We start from the raw sequence: 21,879 nt of genomic DNA on the forward strand, positions 1-21,879 counted from the left end.
ATACATGATTCTCCTCATATTCTATTGTTGAGGAGAGGTGCATTATTGATTTTTTTCTTGGTTGTTGGTAAAATGGATTGACAATTCTACAGACTTACATTGAAGGAGGGACCTGAGCCATATCTAAGGATCAGAATATCATGGAGACTCGTTTAACCTAAAGTTAACTTAGCTTTAGGGTGACCAAACTGTAGTTGTCCAAAAAGAGGACACTGTGAACCTTCTTTGATATATTTAAATTATAGTTGGATCCATGGAATGGTGGTTAGTACTCATGCTTTCAACACATCCGTGCTTCTGTGTAGAATGCAGGTTCTAATCAGGCCTGCATCCCAATCTTATTCCAGATTCTCTCCCCACTATTTTCTAACTCTCTTCTCTGTCTGCCAAAAAAAATTATTAAAATTAAAGTTTCACTTATGTTAACAGTATGACATACCCCTCACCAACTGTGAATATTTCTCCTCCAGGTTTGCTGAGCCTGATCCAAGCCACACACTGGAGGAACGGGTGGTTTATTGGTACTTTGCCCAGCTGGATAACAATGGCAGTCACGACATCAACAAGAAGGAGATGAAGCCCTTCAAGCGCTATGTGAAGAAGAAAGCCAAACCCAAACGATGTGCCCGCAAGTTCACAGAATACTGCGACCTCAACAAGGACAAGACCATCTCCCTTCAAGAACTCAAAGGCTGCCTAGGAGTCAATAAAGAGGGTGTGCAGGCTTTTTTTTTTCTCTGAATGTATTTATAATATGATAGAGCATTTCATTGCACAAAAAAATTGCAAGTGCAAGATGAGTCATCCGTAATGCAGAGAAATACTGTTAATTTAAATTGTGTACCTCTGCTCAGGTCAACTTTTAAAAGTGCATTACCATATAGTTGAGCGCAATGCTAACAAACATGAATTAAAAGCCATATAACTCCAATTTTGATTTCATGTGGTCTTTAAAAAAGTTGATAGAAGACAGCCGGACAAGATTATTTATAGTGGCAGGGTTTTGACTGTATAACATGAGTCACTGGCACAGTGACATTTTTGTGAGAGTCAGTAGTTCACGACTGCTGGAAAACTTCAATGGTGGAAACAACTCGATAAGAGAAGGACATGTCTGGGAAAACCTGTTACGTACATGTTAAAAAACCTAACCTTAGACATTTTGGGGCAAATTCACTGAACGGTTCCACCACTTTTGTGTAAACTATTTCAGCACAATAAATTCCCAAACCACCACCAGTCCAGTTTAACCATGCACTGGAATAGTGTTGCACCATCAGAATTAAAAAAAAGGAATTGTTATGCAGCACGAACAAGTGTCCTTTCTATGTAAATTAGGCTTATTATTAATTGCACCTCATTGACAAAACCTTCAACATTCCGCTATTAGTCGAGCACACCATTTTAAAGAGCTGATTCAGGGGACAGTGATGCTGATACAGTGCTTTTAGTGAATCGGGTGCCAAAACAATTCTTAGTGAATTCTCGCCTTTGTGTAAGCATGTGTGTTCCATTAGTAATGTTTTTTCTTTTTTTCTTTTTTTACGTGATTTTGCAGGTAGCACTACAAGCATCAGTCAGGGGGCAAGGTAAGGACAAATTTGTTCAGTAAGGCCTGACTAATTGCTTTTGCACTAACATTTGTATATTGTAATACATTAACAATAGGAATAGAGTGCAAGCAAAGTAGTGCAGAATATGGGGCCTGCACATTTACAGTGGCAATGGTACAAACTAAGGCTGGGTGTGATGTTGAATACTCACCATATATTCACAATTATTTTGCTGCCAATATGAAATCAAGCAACATTGTGTGAATATTGCAATTATTTTAAATATTTATTTGGCTTTCAATTTCCTAAAGGGCATATATTCTGGTAACCCCTCAATAATCAAAACAAGCAAGGACAAGTTTTGTGTGACCAATGTTCAAGCCAAATCTACACCCTTGCATGTATCGTATGAGAGTAAACTTCAGTAGCAAAAGTGCTGTTAGAGTTCATGAGTACGACACATTTCCTGAATCAACCCTCAAAATATGTTTACTTAAGTCACAGTGTGGCATATTTCTTGTATTACATTTTTTTTATTAATGCATTTAGTAAAAATATATGTAGGTAAATATTCCTGTTTAATACTAGATATTGTTATATTCATACTATTCTCATATAATGAACATTACTATAACTAATATTAGAGTTTACTTGCCATGTTCTACGGTTTGCATAGTTTCCTGGTGGAATTAACACTAGAGGTTCTAAAACAATTGTGCGTTTTATTAACTTTTCACAAATACAGTACAATGGCCGATTATGACTTAATAAACCCTTTTTTACTCACACACGTTATGACATGGAAACACTTTTACTCTAATAGATCATTTCAATAACAATATAGTTTTACTCTTGTATTAAGTAAACTTTATTTATATAGCACCTTTCACAGATAAAATCACAAAGTGCTTTACATGTAGCAAAATAACAATTTGAACAGTTAAGAAACATTATACAAAGCATACTACATAATAGCTAAGTCAACTGAAAGCTTGTCTGAATAGAAGTGTCTTCAGCTGTTTTTTAAAAGAATCAACACAATCAGCCACAGGCAACGACAAGGGCAGGGCATTCCACAGTTTGGGAGCAACTGCCTGAAAAGAGCGGTCTCCCCGAGTTTTAAGTCGGGTTTTGGGGACCATCAGGAGATTTTGACCTGAGGAACGAAGAGTGCGGAAGGAAGAGTAAGGGGTCAACATGTCCGCAATATATTTAGGGGTCTGTCCATGAAGTGCTCTAAAAGTTAACTTTTACTGGAAGCCAGTGAAGAGTGTATTACAGACCCACTTACATTTACACACTTATTCCAATGTGATTAGCAATGTGATTTATCAGCTAGCTCACCATATAGAGTGTTGGAATTTGGACTCGGAGGACAGAGGCTCGAGCCCAGCCAAGCACATAACACTTGAGCATAAAGTGTCATACAAGCGATTTTAAGTGGTTGTTTCCGAAAATGTCCTTTTCGTTTCACATTTGCTTTTGAAACACTATAGGTTTGGTTTAGGTGTTGGTTTAGGGTAAGGATGTCTGTTTTGTTTACCTCTAATTAGCTTTTAGGACACTATTGGTTAGGTTTAGGTTAAAGGTTTAGGTTAGGGAGGTATGTTTTACTCATTAAAACATATGTTACATTTACCTTAAAAACCTTGTCTGATTATGAGACCATTTCACTCGCCTTTGGACATTTCACTGGGAAAATAATGAAGTATGCAATTTCGTCTGGCAGAAATGTTGCCACGGTCATGTAGTTTTCTTGAGATCAGGCTGGTTATATAGTAATACAAATTATTAAACCTCAATATACTGAAATCTTATTTTATATTTGTAAAAAAATATGTACTGTACAAATTCAAATTCCACAATGATTTAGGAAAAGATACAGTATGTTACAGTATGGAAATAGCAATTTTTGTAGTTTTTTGAAATTAATTTAGCATTCAATTATATCAGCAAAAACTACACTGTACATGGACATACATATTATATATGTGTTTTACACATATTGCCGTATATTAGATTTCTGTAAGGATTCTGTGTGTTAATGTAGTGAAAACAGTGTGGGAAGATGTATTTTACTTTTTTGCTTTAAAGATTTTGAATCTATTTAGCTAAAATGTTTTTTTGGTTGAAATAATGGTTCCTCTGAATGAAAAAAAGGAACTTGTATATATAAATATCAGTATAGGACTTTTAGCCTCCCAGCCCTAGGACAAATCACGGCTTGGATAATACATCTTTATGGCCACCCACAGTGTGTCTGTGGGTATGTGTGTGCATGTGTTTCTAATCTTTGGAAGCTAGATTCACTAGATGATTTCTTTAATCACAGTTTTCTATGGTCCACAGGTTGCTATATGAAATTAAGTTGTGAGCTATTCTCCAAGAATAATCAGGAGAGAAAAAAAAGGCAGATAAATAGCATTTGACATCATAACGAAGAGCAATTTGGTGGAAAATTCCCGTTCAGCCCCTAGAGCCTGTCAAGCTTTCTTCTCAGTGAGGTAGTGGAGAAACCAACAGGGTCAACTCCAGCATGTCTCCTGAGTTCATCTGTTGGGAGCAAAGAGCTCTATAATACCTGGAGAGAGCTATTTATATTCATTCCTATTCCTCTCATTAGCAGTTGCCCAGCTGGCTTGTACCCCCAGTTTGCGGCGGAGTTCTGCGCGTAGATTCCGTCTTGGCCTGCCCTTAACTGGCGACTATCCTGAGTGGTGACGCCAAAGGCAGCAGACCAGGGAAAATATTTAAGTCCATTTTACACTTTTAACCACTTAGTTGGAACAATTCTTTCTTCAGATGGCCAGGCCCAAAATCCACCTGATCCTTCCCGTGATTGAGTTAAATAACGGCACATACCACCATTACCTGCTCAAGTTCTGGCAGTCCATCACCGAACAAAGTCTTTGCCACTTAAATTACTTATTACAAGAAGACATCCTGTCTAATAGCTTTTGTTGGACAAAACTACCTGGTTTGGAGTTACTCATTTCTTCTTGCACACATCATTTGTTCTGCTTCATAGATAAGCAATGACAAGTGCATTAGTAGGTCTCTAAAATGTTTCCAACCTCATTAATCTAGTTAGAGAATTTGCCTTCCAAAATAACCACCAGGAGTCATGACCCTTTCTCTTTTCAGTTTTATTGCGAATATATCGCAAAAATATAGCGCTGTCATGCATTCGCTGTATACTGCTGGGTTATGAATAGGAATGTGTGGTTTGGATATGAATCATATTGCGCTTCTGCATATAGGCCTCCTCTGGTTTGTGGTTCTTAAAGTGGAACTTAGGAGGAGAATTCAATGTGTCCAAACCCACCTGTTTCTCTTTGCTAAATTTCAGTGTGAGGTTTAATTCACTAGGGTCCTGTGTGTAGTTCAGAAGTTATGAGTGGCTTTATAACTGGTTTGAATAAGACTGTGCGGCACCTCTTTACAGAAGGAAAAACAGTTTAAACAGACTAAGGTTGTTTATTGGTCTTAGATGGTTTAAACTTGTTTAGCATGACTAGCAGGTCTGTTATAATCTGAAACTGTTATAATCACTCGATGATTATTTAAAGTAATATATATGCATTAGAATATGTTTCATTTGTCTTGTTTACATTCTCAATTCATAATGCGCTAACATAATGGCCATGATATGCGCTGATTATACTGTTATTGCAATTTATGATGACACTAGGGCTGCAACAACGGATCAATAAAATTGTTAATTATCGCTAATGAAAATCATCAACAACAACTTTAATTATTGATTATTTGGATATTTGCAATGAGCACGGAGAAGCTCCATCAGTGATGTCACTTTAAAGCCCAGTGAAAAATGTGTTGCATGATAACTCGTTTGAAAATGACAGAGACAAGTTGAAGCGGATAAAAACATGCCGCAAGATGCCCATCACGCAAGAGCTCTTTGTAAACACTTCAAAGAAGATTAAAGTAAGCACACAGTTTATAGTGGAGCAGTTGCTGCACCAGGTGCATTGAAACAGGGCTTGTGCTGTTTCATGTGCTGAAGACTTGTTACTCTCCAGCGCATAACTTGCATTTCACTGCTATTTTATATGTTTTGTAATTTATACATGTTATGAAATTAAAATCTGTAAAATCAGTATTTCCATTTCACAAAATCGTTTGCCTTTGCCACAAGCAAGTCTCCATTCAACTTTACTGAGCATGCAAGCAAGCGCATCCATGTCAATTAAACTGATTGCAATGGAGAAAGGGAGCACTAGGATGAAACTTTTCAGCGCAAGAGTGAATCTGAACATTGTACTATATAAACTGTATGCTGAATATAATGTATAATATTGCTGAGGGCCCTGATATATTTGATAGTCATGATAATGATAAATGTAATGTAATTTCACCAGTAAATAAAAAATATGGCAAATATAATTTTTTTTCTTTTTTCCCCCCCGAATAGAATAGTTTAGAAATGTGTGACTATACTTTTTTTTTTAAAAACTTCCAATATGAATTTTTAATACTTAAAATGTATGTAATCAGTAATGTAATTATGTTTTTTTTTTCTGCTGGCAAAATTATTAATATTTCTAATCTAGTTTCATTTTGCCCTATTCTGGGCTACGTTTTTTTGGTCGCACTCCATCCCTGTGTGATCATTTTATTTTTTAATGAATAGTACTTTTATTTAAGCTTTATAAGTAAAGGAAAGAAACTGAAAATAATATTAATAAATTCAAATGTATAAAAGTTTTATAAAATACAGCAAATATTTGTTTTCTCATTAATCGATTCATCAAAAAAAATTATCAATGATTACTCTTATCAAAATGATCGTTAGTTGCAGTCCTAGATGACACTGGTACAACTGAAAAGATAGGTGTATAAATAATGATATAATAATTCAATTATATGGTGTATAATAAATAATGTGCAAAATACAGACAAAATAATAATGATAAGTGAGGCATATCTTAATTTGGGCAGATGTGTGAATGGTTTTCAGTTTTAATAGCTTTGATTCCTTTTATATACTAATTAAACAAACAATAAACAAATTGCATGATATGGTGTGTTCATGTTGAATACTGACTGAAAAGCTTAAACAAAGTGGTAGGTGAAGCTTCAGGTCACACCTACTGATGATGTGGACAGGTGGCAGCAAGAAGCTGTTTAGCAGCCGGTTAGAAGTTTTCCTAAAAGTTCGCCTCGGCGAGATATTCCGAACGCAAAAACACCTTCTTTTTGGACAGATTTATTTCGAAATGATGTCATACCCGTTCATCTTTGATTTCGTATGAATTACTGTATATCTGGGCCTTTAAGCCTGGTTAAGATGTTCTAGTTGATCTTACAGTCTGACAAGCTAAGACAAGTGCCCAAAACCCACCTAAAATCAGCCAACTGAGAAACCTGACCAGGCGGAGAAACCATTTAGGACTAGCTGTTCAGTATGGTTAGCTTAGTTGGTGTCCCAGTCTGACCAGCTTGCAAGTATCCAAAACCTCTATAAGCCAGCAGAACAGACCAGCATAACCAGCTTGGCCAGGCTCGGAGACCAGCTAACCACCTATGGCTGATTCAAGCTGTTTTTTTCTGCAGTGACATTTACGTCACATTTGATTAGTGGTAGTCTTCAGAGATATTTTCTTTAGAGCCACAGTAAAAATGCACTTATTTGGAAGAATGACTGTTTATTTGAAATGATGGCAACCGTAATAGCACTGAGACCGAGACTGTCTCACTTGTGTTTTTTTTACAGTCTCTGAAACAGAGACACATAGCAGAAAGCAGAGACGCTCTGTCTCATAACACGATGACAAGTCGCTCCCTCACTTTCCTCGTCTCAGCTCATGGTCTGACTTTGTCTGTTTTTCCCAGCCATAATGTTTTGCTCGTAGTTAGGTGTTTAGTGTTTGATGACAGGCTTGCTAGCCAACTAGCACTGTCCTTTGTTTCTCACCAGCTTGCTCTCCTACCAGTGGGAATCCCTTGTTATTAGTTTGGTAGCTGCTGTTTACCCTGGCTTGTGGGCTTCAGTAGCCTAGCAGAGACCCACTGAGGTCCCAGAGAGGGCTGAGCTCATGTGTTTACCCTGGTACTGCCCACTTCAACCTAAAAACAGTGGCCGCGAGCGGGAAGAATGTCAAGCCCAGTGGACTGTGACTAGCACTGCCAAGATAAATAGCTGGTTCGTTTGGAGAGCTGAGGAGGCTTCTCCTGCCCACAGCCAACGAGTTTGCTTTTCGACACCCCCTTTCCATATACACACTCTAGGGTTAATGTATTGAACCAAGCTTCTCCTAAAAGACAGTTTTATGTCTAGTCACTTAAGTGTGCTGGAATTGAAGCTGATGTGTCTATTAAAGCAGGATTTTGGACTGTGCACTGCCAAAATATCCAAGACGAGATGAGAGCCAATGGGCAGTTTCCTTGATCTAGCTGTAGCTGTGTTTGACAATGAATGTCTAATATATATATATATATCATTTTCAACATTCCTACAGGACCCTACAAATTGCCCCTTTCATAAGAAATGTATTACTACAGAGACATATTGCAGAAGAGCAATCACTATACAAAAAGTGCAATCTGGAATAGTTATTCACCAATTTTATTGTTGCTGATGTCTTGCATTAAACTTAAAGTTGATTTCTTGTTAGTGAACATTCAGAGATGATGTGCAGCTTCCAGTGTAGACACGGACTTAAACGCAAACATGTATTTTGAAAATGGTCAGAAACAGCATGGACCTTATGTTGGAAGCAGTACAATTTTGAATATAAACAAAGCTACTACTTCAACAAATCATTAGACTCTTGGTTACTTTTGGGCAGGGTTACAACACTAAGACACGCTGCAGACATTGTTCTTACAATCAGCCATTGTTCGATAACCCTACAAAGGCCAATCCCATATGCAAAACCTGGAAGTGTGAAATCACCTAACCTCCATCAAACATCTACCAGCATTCTTTTAATTGTTTGTAAGAAACTCCACTAAATGCAGTAATAATTACCTTCTAATACACAACCTGGCTTTTAAAACTTTGTTGGAAATTAAGCAGGCTCTTAAAATACGGTGGGCCATCCTTTCAAGCTATTTCTATCACTCTGTAGGACACACCTGCTCTGCACATTTCTACAGATTCTACCAGTGCATTGTAACAGTTATTTCGGTACTTCCTCTCATTATTGCATGCTTAAAGTGTTTAGACTGCTTGGATAGACTGCATGCCACTAAATTGCTTTGGAGCATTAAGTAGTACAAATGGGCAGTTGCCCTGGGATGGGCAAAGAGTTTCATTCAATTATAGAGTAGATGTCAGTCTGAAGAAGTTTTAGTGAGCTGGAAAGCATTTTTGTCAGTTTGTTTGCTTTAGCATTGACAGCGGGCATGAGCCTTGTCTCGCCTGCGACTCTTATTTCTTGTGTAAGAAAGAGGCTTTGTGAATGCGTCCCTTTAGTATCATGAAAAAGAGGCTTTAAGCATCTGGCTGAGAGAATGAACACACTGAATTGTTGCATCTTCGTAATTTAGGATAATTATGGATGACATCATGGTGATGTTTTCTATGGAGTATGTGAAAATGGAAGCAAGGTACTTGCTCTGTTGACTTGCTTGGAAACTTTGGCACTGCTTAGAAACCCTGCCTTTTCTACAGGTTTTTGTATTCAAGTCTCAAAACATGAATTTATTGTATGTTCAGATTATTTAGCATACCATTTGCCTGTGTTTTTACTGTGTATATATATATTATTGAAGTGCCTAGCATACATGGGATATTCAATACTACATTATTTAAAAATAAACCATTTTTGTTGTTCAATAGATTTGATAATAAAGTAATAATAAAGATAAAGTAGATGTATCTTACATTTTGACTTGCAGTGTACATAAAATTCTTATATTTACATTTAGTCATTTAGCAGATGCTTTTATCCAAAGCAAATTACAAATGAGGAACATAAGACATTTTTTCATACAAAAGTCAACAATACCTGCAGTATCGCACTGCAAAGGTAGTGCAGAAGAAAGGGACATTTTAATTGCTAAATGTCATTATGCTTGTGGATTGGTTAAGTGCTTGTGGAAGAGATGTGATTTCAACTGTTTCTTAAATATAGAGATGATTTCCATAGATTGAGTGGAGGTTGGAAGCTCATTCCACCATAGGGGAACCGAGAAAGTAAATGATCATGAAATGGACTTTGTGGCTCGTTGCACCAATCATGATTCATTCGTTGACCACAGAGAGCGAGTGGGAACATTGACCTGGAGGAGTGAATTATGATAAGAAGGTGACATAAGCCTTGACTGAATGCCCAGACGGATCTCACAGTGAAATCAGGAACAGCAGTTTGACTTTTCTTTAGCTAAAATTGGTCTGTGCTTACCGAAATTTGAAACCCTTCCCCCAGTGAGTAGAACAGTAAGTGTTGTTGGGCATATGGGCACGTGTGAGCTCCATTTTCCAGGTGAAATATCCACAGAGGGGTGCCAAAAGTGAGTTCTAAAGTGGAGTAAAAATTCAATGTTTAGGGCAGTGGTTCCCAACCCTGTTCCTGGAGGCCCTCGAGCCGCAAGACCAAAATCAATCTGTGTTCCCTCCATTGGGCCAATAACTCTGCAGCGTTGCCCAAGAACTCTAAATGTTATACTCTAGAAACCACGCAAAATTTTTAAAGAGAAAGTTCACCCAAAACTGGAAAATATGTCATAATTTACTCACCCACATGTCACACAAAAGGAGATGTAGGAAGAATGTTAACTTTAGTCACCATTCAGTTTCATTGTACAGTATGGAAAATTATGCTGTGAAAGTGAATGGTGAGTGAGAGCAATATGTCTTAACGGTATCCCATGGAATAAAGAAAATCATGACCGAATTTTTATTTTGGGAACTATCCCTTTAATTCTCGATTTAACGTCAGTGATACCTCATTGGACACCTCTTCTGCCACTGGGCACCAGCCTTGCGTTCCAGGTCTCCAATGTGCAGCCTAATCAGAGATCTACAGTCAGGTAAGGCAGCTCTTGGACACACTGGATCTGGTTTCCCTGGCCTTTATCAGATGAGGGGGACAGGATTGAGCAGGGAGAGGCTTTGTGTCCTTAATGGCACAGTCATTTCATCACTGTACCCCTCTGAAAGAGTCTAGGCCAAAATGGACCCTTTTTCTGGTGCCTGTTAATTACCGAAGGGAATTGGGCTTTTGAGGAGAATGAGTGCACAGACACTGAAAGCTAAGAGAATTCTCCACATTAGCGAACAAACAAGACGAACTCTCAAATTCGCCTCCAAACTTCTACAAGCTTCTCATAATTTAGTCCAACTACAGTCTACAGCTTCCCGTTTGAATAGGTTGTTAGGTAACCTGCAACTTATAAGAAAAAAAAAACATTAGTGTGACAGCAATAAACTTAAACATATACATTGAAAAAATATATAAAATAATGCAAACAAAAAGTTTTTTTTTTATCTGATATTTTCTTCCGCCAATGGAGAAGTTTGGCAAAATGTCCGATTTGCGTTCGATAGAATGAAGTCAAGAATTGTACTTGACTTGTGCACTATAATCTAAGTCTTCTGAAACAATATGATAGCTATCTGTGAGGAACAGACATCAGACAGACAAACAGACAAAAACTCTTTGTTTTTCCACAGAATAAAGAACAGTAGTGAAGCAGAAAGAACAACAGTACATTTTAACATTTTTATGAAAATGTTTATTTTGGGAGAACTATTCTTTAAAAAATGTAGCTTTGCTTCCTTAGTTATTCTCCAACACTGGTTTCAACTCAGTTTGTGTAAGTAGTAAATTTGGCATGGCTGATAAAACAGAACCGTTCCATTTGATTGAGCGTCCACCTGCGTCCCCACCCCCAAATTCCTGCTGTTGACCCGTGATACACCACATACACACATCTGATGGACTCACCAGCACTCGGGACCCCCTCTGTCAGTCAGGCTCTTCTTCCGTGGGGTATAGGAGGGGGTTCTTCATTGGAACTCTTGTAATCTCTTCCACCATGGCCATCTGCAAGCAATCTGTCCGCTTTACCCATCTCCCCAATTCCTCAGCCTGTACCTGATTGATGGCTCCAAAAGGAGTCTTACGACCCAACCTGTGGACATCTATTGTCCCTGTACCCATTCCATCATAATCGAATTACATGAAACATCAGTCTGTTAAAGCCTACTGTACATGTTGTGAAATATATACTATGTCTTTTGTGCCATATGCTGGTTTTATGTTGAAAATTACTCTTTCATTACACAAAGCGGCGATTTGCATAAAGCTCCAATGATTGTGATTTGTTAACGTCAAGCACCCCAGCCTCAATGGAAAAATGGATCAGGCAGAGAATCAGAGAAATGGAAGGATGAATATAAGGAGGTAGCAGTAGAGGAAGAATTACACCTCACCAATAGGGGAAGGATCTGTTTTCCAAATGGGTCATGATGGTTAAGTAGTCCAACAACAAGGGGTCAGCAACCTATGGCTCTTGTGCCAGAATTGACAAGCGGAGGGGTAATCACTGGTAGGCGAGCGACAGCGAGAGAGAAATAGGCTATATTGTTTTAATGAAGTCCCTCACATTTGCATGTCAATTTAGCTCTCGTTGTAATTCTTCCTCATGATCACGAAGTGTGGTTTTATAAACTGAATGGAAAGGTAATAATATTAAAGTGTGATGAAATTGCAGCATAGTGAACAAACGAGCACAGTGCGAGCGAGCCATTCGCGCAACACAAGCTGGTGGCATAGATAACTTCAGGCAGCACTTCACTTTCAGTGAATCGCGTCCGCTTTGCTTCGGTTGAGCTTCGCGGTTGCACAGCATACATTTTCATGTTTTATTTGTTGCTTTTTGAAACATGAGTGAACATAAACACACATCGTGGGGTTCAAAAATCCACGTCATTTACAAAATAAAATGTTATGACAAAATTAATAAGAAATATTTAAGATTCTTCACAATTTATTGGTCACTTAACTTTGTTGTCATTTTGTATAAAGGTCAGTTTTTTTGCATTCATTGAAGCTTACACACAAGATTATTGTGTTTTGCTCAAACCTTTCACTCACTGTTGTACTGAAAATATAATTTGTTCTGAATAACTAAACAAAATATTTGTGTCGGCACAGCCATTAACAAGGAAAATAAAAAAAACGGCACTATTAAAGATCCCCAGATCTATACGAAAATGTGCTTTTCATTTCGCTTCTGCATTTTAAAACACTATAGGTTAAGGTTAGGTGTTGGTTAGGGATGTCTGTTTTGTTAAACTCTCATTTCTCTTGTCGGGCACTATTGGTTACATTTAGGATAAAGTTTTAGGTTAGGGAGGTACATTTTACTTATTTAAACCTCCATCTAAAATTCACCTTAAGAACCTTGTCTGATTACAGCCTCATTTCACTTGGTTTTGGTGCCCCCTGCTGAACATTTCACAAAAGTGCAGCCAAACGTGTTATGAAGCACGTAATTTTAAGTTTGCAAAACTTTTAGAAACACATTCTGTTCCATTCTTCTGTGCTGTTTCACTGTCTTTGAACAAAAGAATGAGTCTTATTTAAACACCTACAATGGGATGCATGTCATGATTATATGCTAAAAACACCCTCTAGTGCAGAGATGCTCAAACCAGGGTCTGTGATGGCCTTTGATTTGGCCCACATTGCCCTATATGGCAAGAGAGGGAAAAAAATAGAAAAATAAAAATGCATTATGCAGCTTTTCATTGCATTAATTAATTTAGCAGATTGTAGAGTAATGTTTTTAAATATAATTAAATCATAAATGAGGGGACTCAACTTTCATATTTTAATATAATACTGTTTTGTTTTTTTTATAATGCAACGTTTACTTTCGGCCCAGGGCCCTCAGTCAAGTTTGATTTTTGGCCCTTCATAGGAAAAAGTTTGGGCACCTCTGCTCTTGCATCAGTAGTGATGCGGCTGGCAAGCACACTGACTGACGCAAAGGGCATTGAAATGTTATCATCTTGAAATTTGATGTAGGGATACAATTTTTTCATCATGACATGATATGTTGGGATGTGAATCTATTTCATTTGTAGGGATGAAATTTCTAAATTTCATAAATTCTCAGTATAAAAAACTTGTAATTACAGTTCCACATAAACTAACAAAATGTGTATGGTAACTTGATGTTAAATATGTATTTAAATGAATAGGTCACATTAATGTTCCTACTGTGAAATTTGTTAATACTTTATTATTACTGTGGATAATAAACTAATGAATAATGCGCAATAAATTGTTTAAGCATTGTAGCTAATATGAGTGCAGTAATATTCACGTTAACTTTTTATCTTGTATTGCAGTATATAGCCTACATACATTAATGATTATTTGTTTTATTTATGTGCTTTTTCTGTGTATAGTGAATTTATTTTCCTACTTAGAAATATAAATTTAAATGATCTGGTATCACGAGATAAAGGCACCACCGACAGCAGTAAAAGGCATAAATAAAATAAAAAATAGCATCAAAAACTAGGAGGGGTGCAATAACCTGTCACAATGTGTCGATATAAGCAATATCACACGAGCAAGAGTGCGATATGGCCCTATATCAGCACTGCTGCGATTCGACTGTAGGTAATCACAGCAGTGCTGATTTAGGGACATATAGCACGATTGCTAGTGTGATATTGCTTATATACAACAGTTCAATGACCAAGTCAATTAAACTGTTTTGGGAAAAACTGATTACAGTCATAAAAAACAAATTTTTTCATGGCACTTACGCCACGGATCAGAATCTGCCATTGCTGGTTCAAAACAATGATGCTTCAAGCCTCTTTAAAACATCACTTCAGAACTACTTGTAACACAGACAGGGCTGTCTCTAACATGTTATTGGAGAAACAAGGATGTGTGTGTGTGTGTGAGTATAACAGAGAGAGAGAGAGAGAGAGAGAGAGAGTGAGATGGAGCATGTGCGATCACCTGTTGATGATGCTGTAGCTTGTTAGTCAGCTTTCTGAAGATAATGTCTTTTTGGTCAAATTCATCCTATTTTCTCATTGTAAAAATAGCCGTCCAAGTGGGGGTATTCCTCTCTATTTCGCAGCAGGCTGTGCGCAAGGGTCTTTCACTTTAGAAACCGCAATCTTCTCTACCATTTTGTCCTCTCCAATTTGGAAAGTCTGGTAAGAGGTAAGCGCCTTGAGTATGTGTAATTAATCTGTCTGTGTGTCTCTCAGATGTGATTAATGCTAAAGTTGTTCTTTTAAAGCCGTTTAAAGCTATTTCCTAACTTTAGTAGTGTAGTAGTAATAGGAGCGATCACAGAGTGCTGTTGAATTTAAACACTGAGTGATGCTGACTCACTTCCTCACTCTCTCATATTACACACAAAAATGGTCTTTTGCCTCCACCTGCTGGCTAAAATATGTAATGTCACAAAATTAAATGTAAAGAGACTTGTATCATAACACATTTTATCTGCTCTTACACTTTAGTTTAGAACGGCACAAACACAAGTGGAGTGATACACACAGTGAAGCGTACGAGTGCTGATGGTGTGAGACCATCAGTACTCATGGAACGTCTAACGTCTAATCAAATTTGAGGACCGGAACTAACTGTAAAAAAAAAATATATATATATATATATATATATATATATATATATATATATATATATATATATATATATATATATAGTTTAGCAGGGAAATACATTTATTGTGCAAATTATGGTTACTCGAGGGAAGCTTGTGCATTAGATGCTGGAAATGTCCCACCCCTTACTGAAACTATTGTTTTTTAACTGTTTGTCTTGCCAGTGCCATCAGTTGTGCTTCAGTGCACGTTTAGAGAGAATCTTTGTACACCAACAACAACAAAAAAAAAAAATATATATATATATATATATATATAGATATATTTACAATTCACTCAATTTTATTTTACTTTGAAGATTATGATTATTGTTCATGGTAACCAAATAATAATAAATAATAAAACTAAAAAAATAAAAACGTTTGGAATCTATATTTTTGTTTGAGGATCATATTTTTGATACAACATCAGCATCGGAAGTATCGATACTTCAGGATAAATCCACGCATCCCTATTCATTTGAACTCGGCAACCTTTTTTCACAGTGGTTAATGTTTAATCAGCAACATGTAGTAGTTTGCTGTGGTTAATCAGTTGACACATTCTGCACAGCTGAAGTTATCTGTTTCATTCTGGATGTATTCAAAGTTTTCCGATCGCTTTGTGTGATGAACAGACCAAAATATAAGTCTTCATTCAATGATCACGGTCTCGTTATGTCCACTGTAACAAATCCCACACTCAACATTCAGAAAATGCTTTACAACACAGGTTTGTGTTTGTGATGTAAAATTTTCATTGGCTCTCTTGTGTCTAGTGACCAATTGTGACATGCTCAAATTGAGTCCATTTTAATTTATTTTTGCACATTCCTAGTATTCAGTATGTATACTGTGCACTGTGTGCATTAAAAAAAAAAATTTGCTCTTTTGCTGAACTTGATTCAATTGTGGACAGTGATTCCACATGTTTAAAATTATTTTTCTTAAATTAGAATAAATATGTGATCTTAACACAAACACTTTGTTTAGAAAGAACCTTCTTGAAATGGATAACCCCAACAACATTTCCAAAATGGTAATGGTAACCCCAAAATTACAACATAACAGAAACTCTTCTAAATCTCAACATAAAACATTAAACACTAACAAGTGTCCCCCTTTATATTCATCTAGCACAAAAACACAAAATAACACTTCATTTTAACATTTATTCTCCCAATTGAGTCCCATGCAAAGCATGCTGGGAAATGGAAATCACCTGCCCAGTTTCTTCAATGCTACATTAACAATACGAAAAGTATTAATGTAGTCCAAACCCAAATAGATTAAATAAACTTCAATTTTACAAGTTTAAATGGGTAAAAAGCAGTGAAATCAAATTGTAACAAAATGTTCTAGGCGTTGTGCATTGTGTTGCGTTAGTTTGTTTTAGTTAGTAAATTATTAGTTGAGTAATTATGTATCGATAATTAACATCGATATTTAACAGTCATTATGGATCAGACTGCCAAACATTAAGACATGTTAACACAAAAAGGGATCAAAAATGCTAAATAACCATTTTATTTCAAAGATGGTAAATAGACGGCACTTGTTAAATTAAACATGCAATGTGATGATGTCATGTGACAAACTTTCTGAAATGCTTATCATGGAGTAATGCCTACGATTTCACTTACTATTTTTAGAAAAAAGTAGTCAGTAAACAGTGTAAACTGCACACATTTCAGTAAGTATTGTGAACATATCCCAAAACACTGTTTGCCCCATTTCCCACTTCCTTTTTGTAGGATGCATGCATGTCTGCATATTTAAATGTATGCATGCATGAGTGCAGATAATCTCAAGCATGCTGCCGCCTTGTTGGCACAACTGTAGGTAAGCTAGCTGAGTGAAGTTGTCTTACTATCTCACTTGCTTGTCTTTCCTCCAGTAGGTTATCTGGTTTGAAGACAGAAAGTTCCAGAAGCTGAGGCAGTAGCAAAAGCACAGTGGGAATTCAACTGTACACTGCTGGAAGAGTACATCGAAGGATTCTTAAAAGAAGAAAAAGATTATTAAGACGTTCCTAAAGAAAAGATACACTGCCTGGCCAAAAAAAAAAGTTGCACACTCCAATATGCCTTTAATTATGATTCTGGCGCACATTCTTCTTGGCATCGTTTCGACAACATTATGCAACGTCACAACATTTATTTCTGTCCAGAGTTGCATTCATTTTTGGCCGAGATCTTGTATTGATGACGGGAGAGTCAAACCACTCCTTAAAGTCATGTCCAGAACATCCCAAAGACTTTCAATGGGGTTCAGGTCAGGACACTGTGGTCGTCGATTCATATGTGAAAATGATGTGATAGAGTGGATCCCTGAACCACTCTATCACTCGCATCTTGGCATTGTCATCCTGGAATATGCCCGTGCCGTCAGGGAAGAAAAAATGCATTGATGGATAACCTGGTCATTCAATACATTCAGGTAGTCAGCTCACTTCATTTTGTTGCCACATAAACTTGCTGTGCCTAGACCTGACCAACTGAAGCAACCCCATATCATAATACTGCCTCCAGAGGCTTGTACAGACAGCACTATGCATGACGGGTGTATCGCTTCATGCACTTTCCTTCTTACCCTGACGCACTCATCACTTTGGAATAGGGTATATCTGGACTCATCAGATCACATGACCTTTTTCCATGGCTCCACAGTCCAATCTTTATACTCCCTAGCAAATTGAAGTTGTTTTTTCTGATTAGCCTCACTAACAAGTGATTTTCTTGTGTCCACAGAGCAGTTTAGTTCCAATCCTCTAAGTTCTCGTCGCATTGTGCCTGTGGATATGCTCTTACTTTCACTATTAAACATAGCCGTGAGGTCTACTGTCGATTTTTCATGAAGTGACTTCACCAAGTGTCTCGGTCAGTTCTTAACCCAATTCCAGTGATAGTTATATTGGCCAATAATCTACCCCTTCTGAAACACAGTAACATCTTTTCCATGAACACAGGATACGTATTCCGACATGAGAAGCTCCACACTGCATCAGTTAGGGTTAAAATAATTGTTGTCAGCTGAAACATATGAATCCCTGCAATAATGATACAATCATTGGCTCTTAAGTATCTGCTTATTTAAATCCAAATGGTGACTTTTTTTTTTTTTTTTTGGCCAGGCAGTGTATGATGACCATTATAACATGGAGCCAAAATATTTGCACTTTCTTCTCCCATTGTTAGACATTTAAACAATGTTCTTGTATGTGTTGTAAACTTTTTATTAATATGATTAAAGATTGACAAAAATGTACACTATATGGCCAAAAGTATGTTGACACACAAACACTACACGCACATGTGCTTGTTGAGCATTTCATTTAAAATAATCAGATTTAAAATGGGGTTGATCCCCCAAACAGCTTCTGGGAAGGGTTTCCCCTCTAGTTGATGGAATATAGCTGCAGGGATTTTCCCCCATTCAGACACAAGAGCATCAATGAGGTCCAACAATGATGTTGGGCAATGGGGCCTGGCTTGCAGTTGGCATTCCAATTAATTCCAAAGGTGTTTCTACAATTATTTAGTATGCCATTGTATGGCATAACATTTAGATTTTTCTTCACTGGAAATGGGCCTAATTAATAAGAAGAGAGTGTCCACATACTTTAGGCCATGCAGTGTATGTCAGATAACACAGCCTATAAGTGTGAATGACTATATGCTACCATCCACAATTCATTTTCAGCACATCCACACTCACCGCTTATCAAGACAGTATTATATAGTTATTATTTAGTGTTTGTATGAGACATTTATAAGTGCTAAATTTAAAGAATGACTAAAAATGCTTCTTCACCTGTTTGCAGTTGTTTTTGTAAATATTCACTCATCCAGTTTGTTTGCTTCGTTGTTCACCTTGGCAACAAAACTAATGGAGCATTGATAGTGAACAAGAAATGAAGCAAAATCTTTTCTGTAAACAAACATTAGCTACGGTCTCAAGACCTGCACCTAAGGACACTATAATGTTCACTTAACAACTGCCTGAGAATTAGCAATATGTTCCACATGGTTCATTCAGAAGTCATAGGTTAAAAACAATAGCATGCAAAATTAGCTTTGGTATTCACGAAACACTTTGCTGAGCTTTACCTTCTTCAAATGGATTATTCAGTGTGTTCATGGTGTGCCTCACATATTGAACAATTTCAAGTTGTTATTTGTTGTAGTTTTTTTTTGTTGCTTTTTTTATTCGTCTTCAATTTCCAACCATAAAGTTAAAGCTGGGCCTTAAAACCTGCTCTTTCTAGTCACATTTATTTGTAGTTTCCCGGCTTAATATGCAGAGTCAACTATGGGTAAACTAAAAGTGTAGCAAATTAAAAAGTGTAGCATTGTGGATCTGTGGCACAAAACATTCCTCTGTTTGTTTGAGTGACCACCGTGGTACTTTTTTGTGCAGGACCCTATTTCTATCTGGCTAGAAGTGGACTTTATTTTGGTGATTATCTTGGTCTCAAAATAAACCAGTGAAATAAAGGTACAAAATGATGCTCACCACCTACAACTGTAAAAATATAAATGGCACATCTGGGCTTATACATCCTGTCTATTGTGATGTATTGTTAAGCATCTGTGTTAGCTGGAGTGTGTTATTTTTATTTTATTTTATTTTGGCCAATGTTATGTTTCAGGAACAAAAGAGAGAAAAGGGTAATTCATGAAAAATGAAATGGATATATTTAGATATATGATAGATATATCATTTCCTTATTCAGTGGGTTTAGAAATAATAAATAATTGTCCATCCTGAAAGCTAAACTAGCAATATCTTGCAAGAAAACAAGACAAATACTGTTGAGATATAATTACAGTATATGTATGCCCTAAGAGTTATGACATTATTTTTCTAATTTTGGAAATATGTGGTTTGTTGGTTTTTATGTCTGGATGTGTGTGTTTTTTTTTCTTCTTTGCTTATGGATATGTACTTGGAAGCCATTGCTTTGGCTCAAAAATTAAAATAGTCAAGTTGTAAATATTTATCATATGTCATTTGGTATTTTCAAAAAGTCAATCTTAAAACAGTGTTTAGCGAACTCTGATAGCAATGCCATCATTAATTAGAATATATCATAGAGTTAATTGTATAAGTAGGCTGTTTTGCTCTCATAATAAAATTGCTGTTTTTTTTTTTGTTTGTTTTTAAGTCTGTTCATCACAATGTTAAATTAACAGCCAGTCACAATACACTTTTAAAAATCATGTGTCATCTTGTTTTTTTTTTTGTGTTTTTTTTTTTTTGATAATGCACACTACCATTGCAAAGTTTGTAATAACTTTTCATGTTTTGTTTTTGAAAGAAATTGATACTTTTACTTTATGCAAAAAAAAAAAAAAAAAAACTTTCTGACTTTAAAGACTTTCTGTTCATTAAAGAATCCAACATTTGCAACAATCAAAACTGAGCATATCTTAGACATTCTGGCTCTCAATTTAGTAAGAAAAACAGCTTAGCTGATGTCTCATCCTATGCGTAAGTATGACTTTTCATAGATGTGTTTAGTAATAACATTTAGTCAGCATTTTCCCTCCAAAGCTCTCTCTCTCTCTCTCTCTCTCTCTCTCTCTCTCTCTCTCTCTGTCTTAACAAGAATTAATCATATCGATATTCATGATGGTGAGAATTTTTCTTTAACATTGAATCATAAAAACATTTTTTAGATGTCTAATATTTTCTTTCTGCTCTCTAATATATAAGGTTGAAATTGCTGCTCCAAGGTGTTTATGACTTTAAATTTAAACTTGCATCTATTTTATCTCTTGGTTGTTGGTTAACAGTTTACATTGTCTACTATACTATCTTTTAACTTGACTGAAAGGTTGGGGGCAATTGTAACACTAGTTATTAAATAAATATTGCATGACTGAATTGAAAGTCTGAATCTTTTAAACATGTAATGACATATTTATTTAATTTTTTTGGCAGTAAAGGGATATTTCACCCAAAAATGTATCAAATAATGTCATCAAGTAATCCATATGTCTCCAGTAGTTTTATCCATATCTTTAGAAGAAAAATGATAGGTGTGGGTGAGAAACAATCAATATTTCAGTCCTTTTTTTTTTTTTTACCATACATATCTATAATACCTTTGACTAGCCCCAACCAGTAGGTAACGGAATGCGAATCATATTTCTTCTAAAGACATGGATTTAACCACTGGAGATGTTTTGATGACTTTTATGCTGCCTTTATGTGCTTTTTGGAGCTTCAAAGTTCTAACCAATATTTACTTGAATTGTATGGACCTAGAGAGCTGAGATATTCCTCTAAAAATCTTAATTTGTGTTAAGCAGAATAAATAAATTCATACACATCTGGGATGGGATGGGATGAGGGTGAGTAAATAATGGGAGAATTTTCATTTTGGGGTGAACTATCTATTTAAAGTACTTTCTCAATGTACATATTTGATGATACCATTACTGTAGGAGTATGCTTATGTTTCTTACAACAAAAAAATGCAAAGTAGATTTATAGTATTCTTTGAGTAATAAAGGAAATTATTTGTTACAATTGCCTCTGGTCTCCCCTAATTTTTTTACAAACTTCTTCTTATTTAGGATAATGCATAACAAGTCCTAATCTCTTGATAGCTTACAAACTTGGTTGTTTAACCCATTAAGTTATCTGAGGTCAAAGGTTATGAGAAAAGTGGCAACGGAACAGTTTGAAACATCTGAAGCTTCTG

General features: G+C 36.3%; 1 protein-coding gene across 5 annotated transcripts in view; it reads left to right on the forward strand.

Moving 5' to 3' along the window:
• Positions 1 to 20,409, forward strand: part of LOC127656889 (SPARC-related modular calcium-binding protein 1-like) — a 119,005-nt gene extending 98,596 nt beyond the window's left edge. For 4 of the 5 annotated variants that reach the window (XM_052145416.1, XM_052145418.1, XM_052145419.1 and 1 more), the window contains exons 12-14: positions 471 to 715; positions 1,559 to 1,589; positions 17,065 to 20,409. In XM_052145416.1, coding sequence (XP_052001376.1) covers positions 471 to 715; positions 1,559 to 1,589; positions 17,065 to 17,104 — 316 coding nt within the window. In that variant the 3' untranslated portion in view covers positions 17,105 to 20,409. The remainder of the gene's footprint in view (positions 1 to 470; positions 716 to 1,558; positions 1,590 to 17,064) is intronic. The other variant, XM_052145417.1, reaches the window with a different exon arrangement.
• Positions 20,410 to 21,879: the final 1,470 nt, after the last annotated feature.

The sequence above is a fragment of the Xyrauchen texanus genome, chromosome 16 (genome assembly GCF_025860055.1).
Source record: "Xyrauchen texanus isolate HMW12.3.18 chromosome 16, RBS_HiC_50CHRs, whole genome shotgun sequence".
NCBI lineage: Eukaryota > Metazoa > Chordata > Actinopteri > Cypriniformes > Catostomidae > Xyrauchen > Xyrauchen texanus.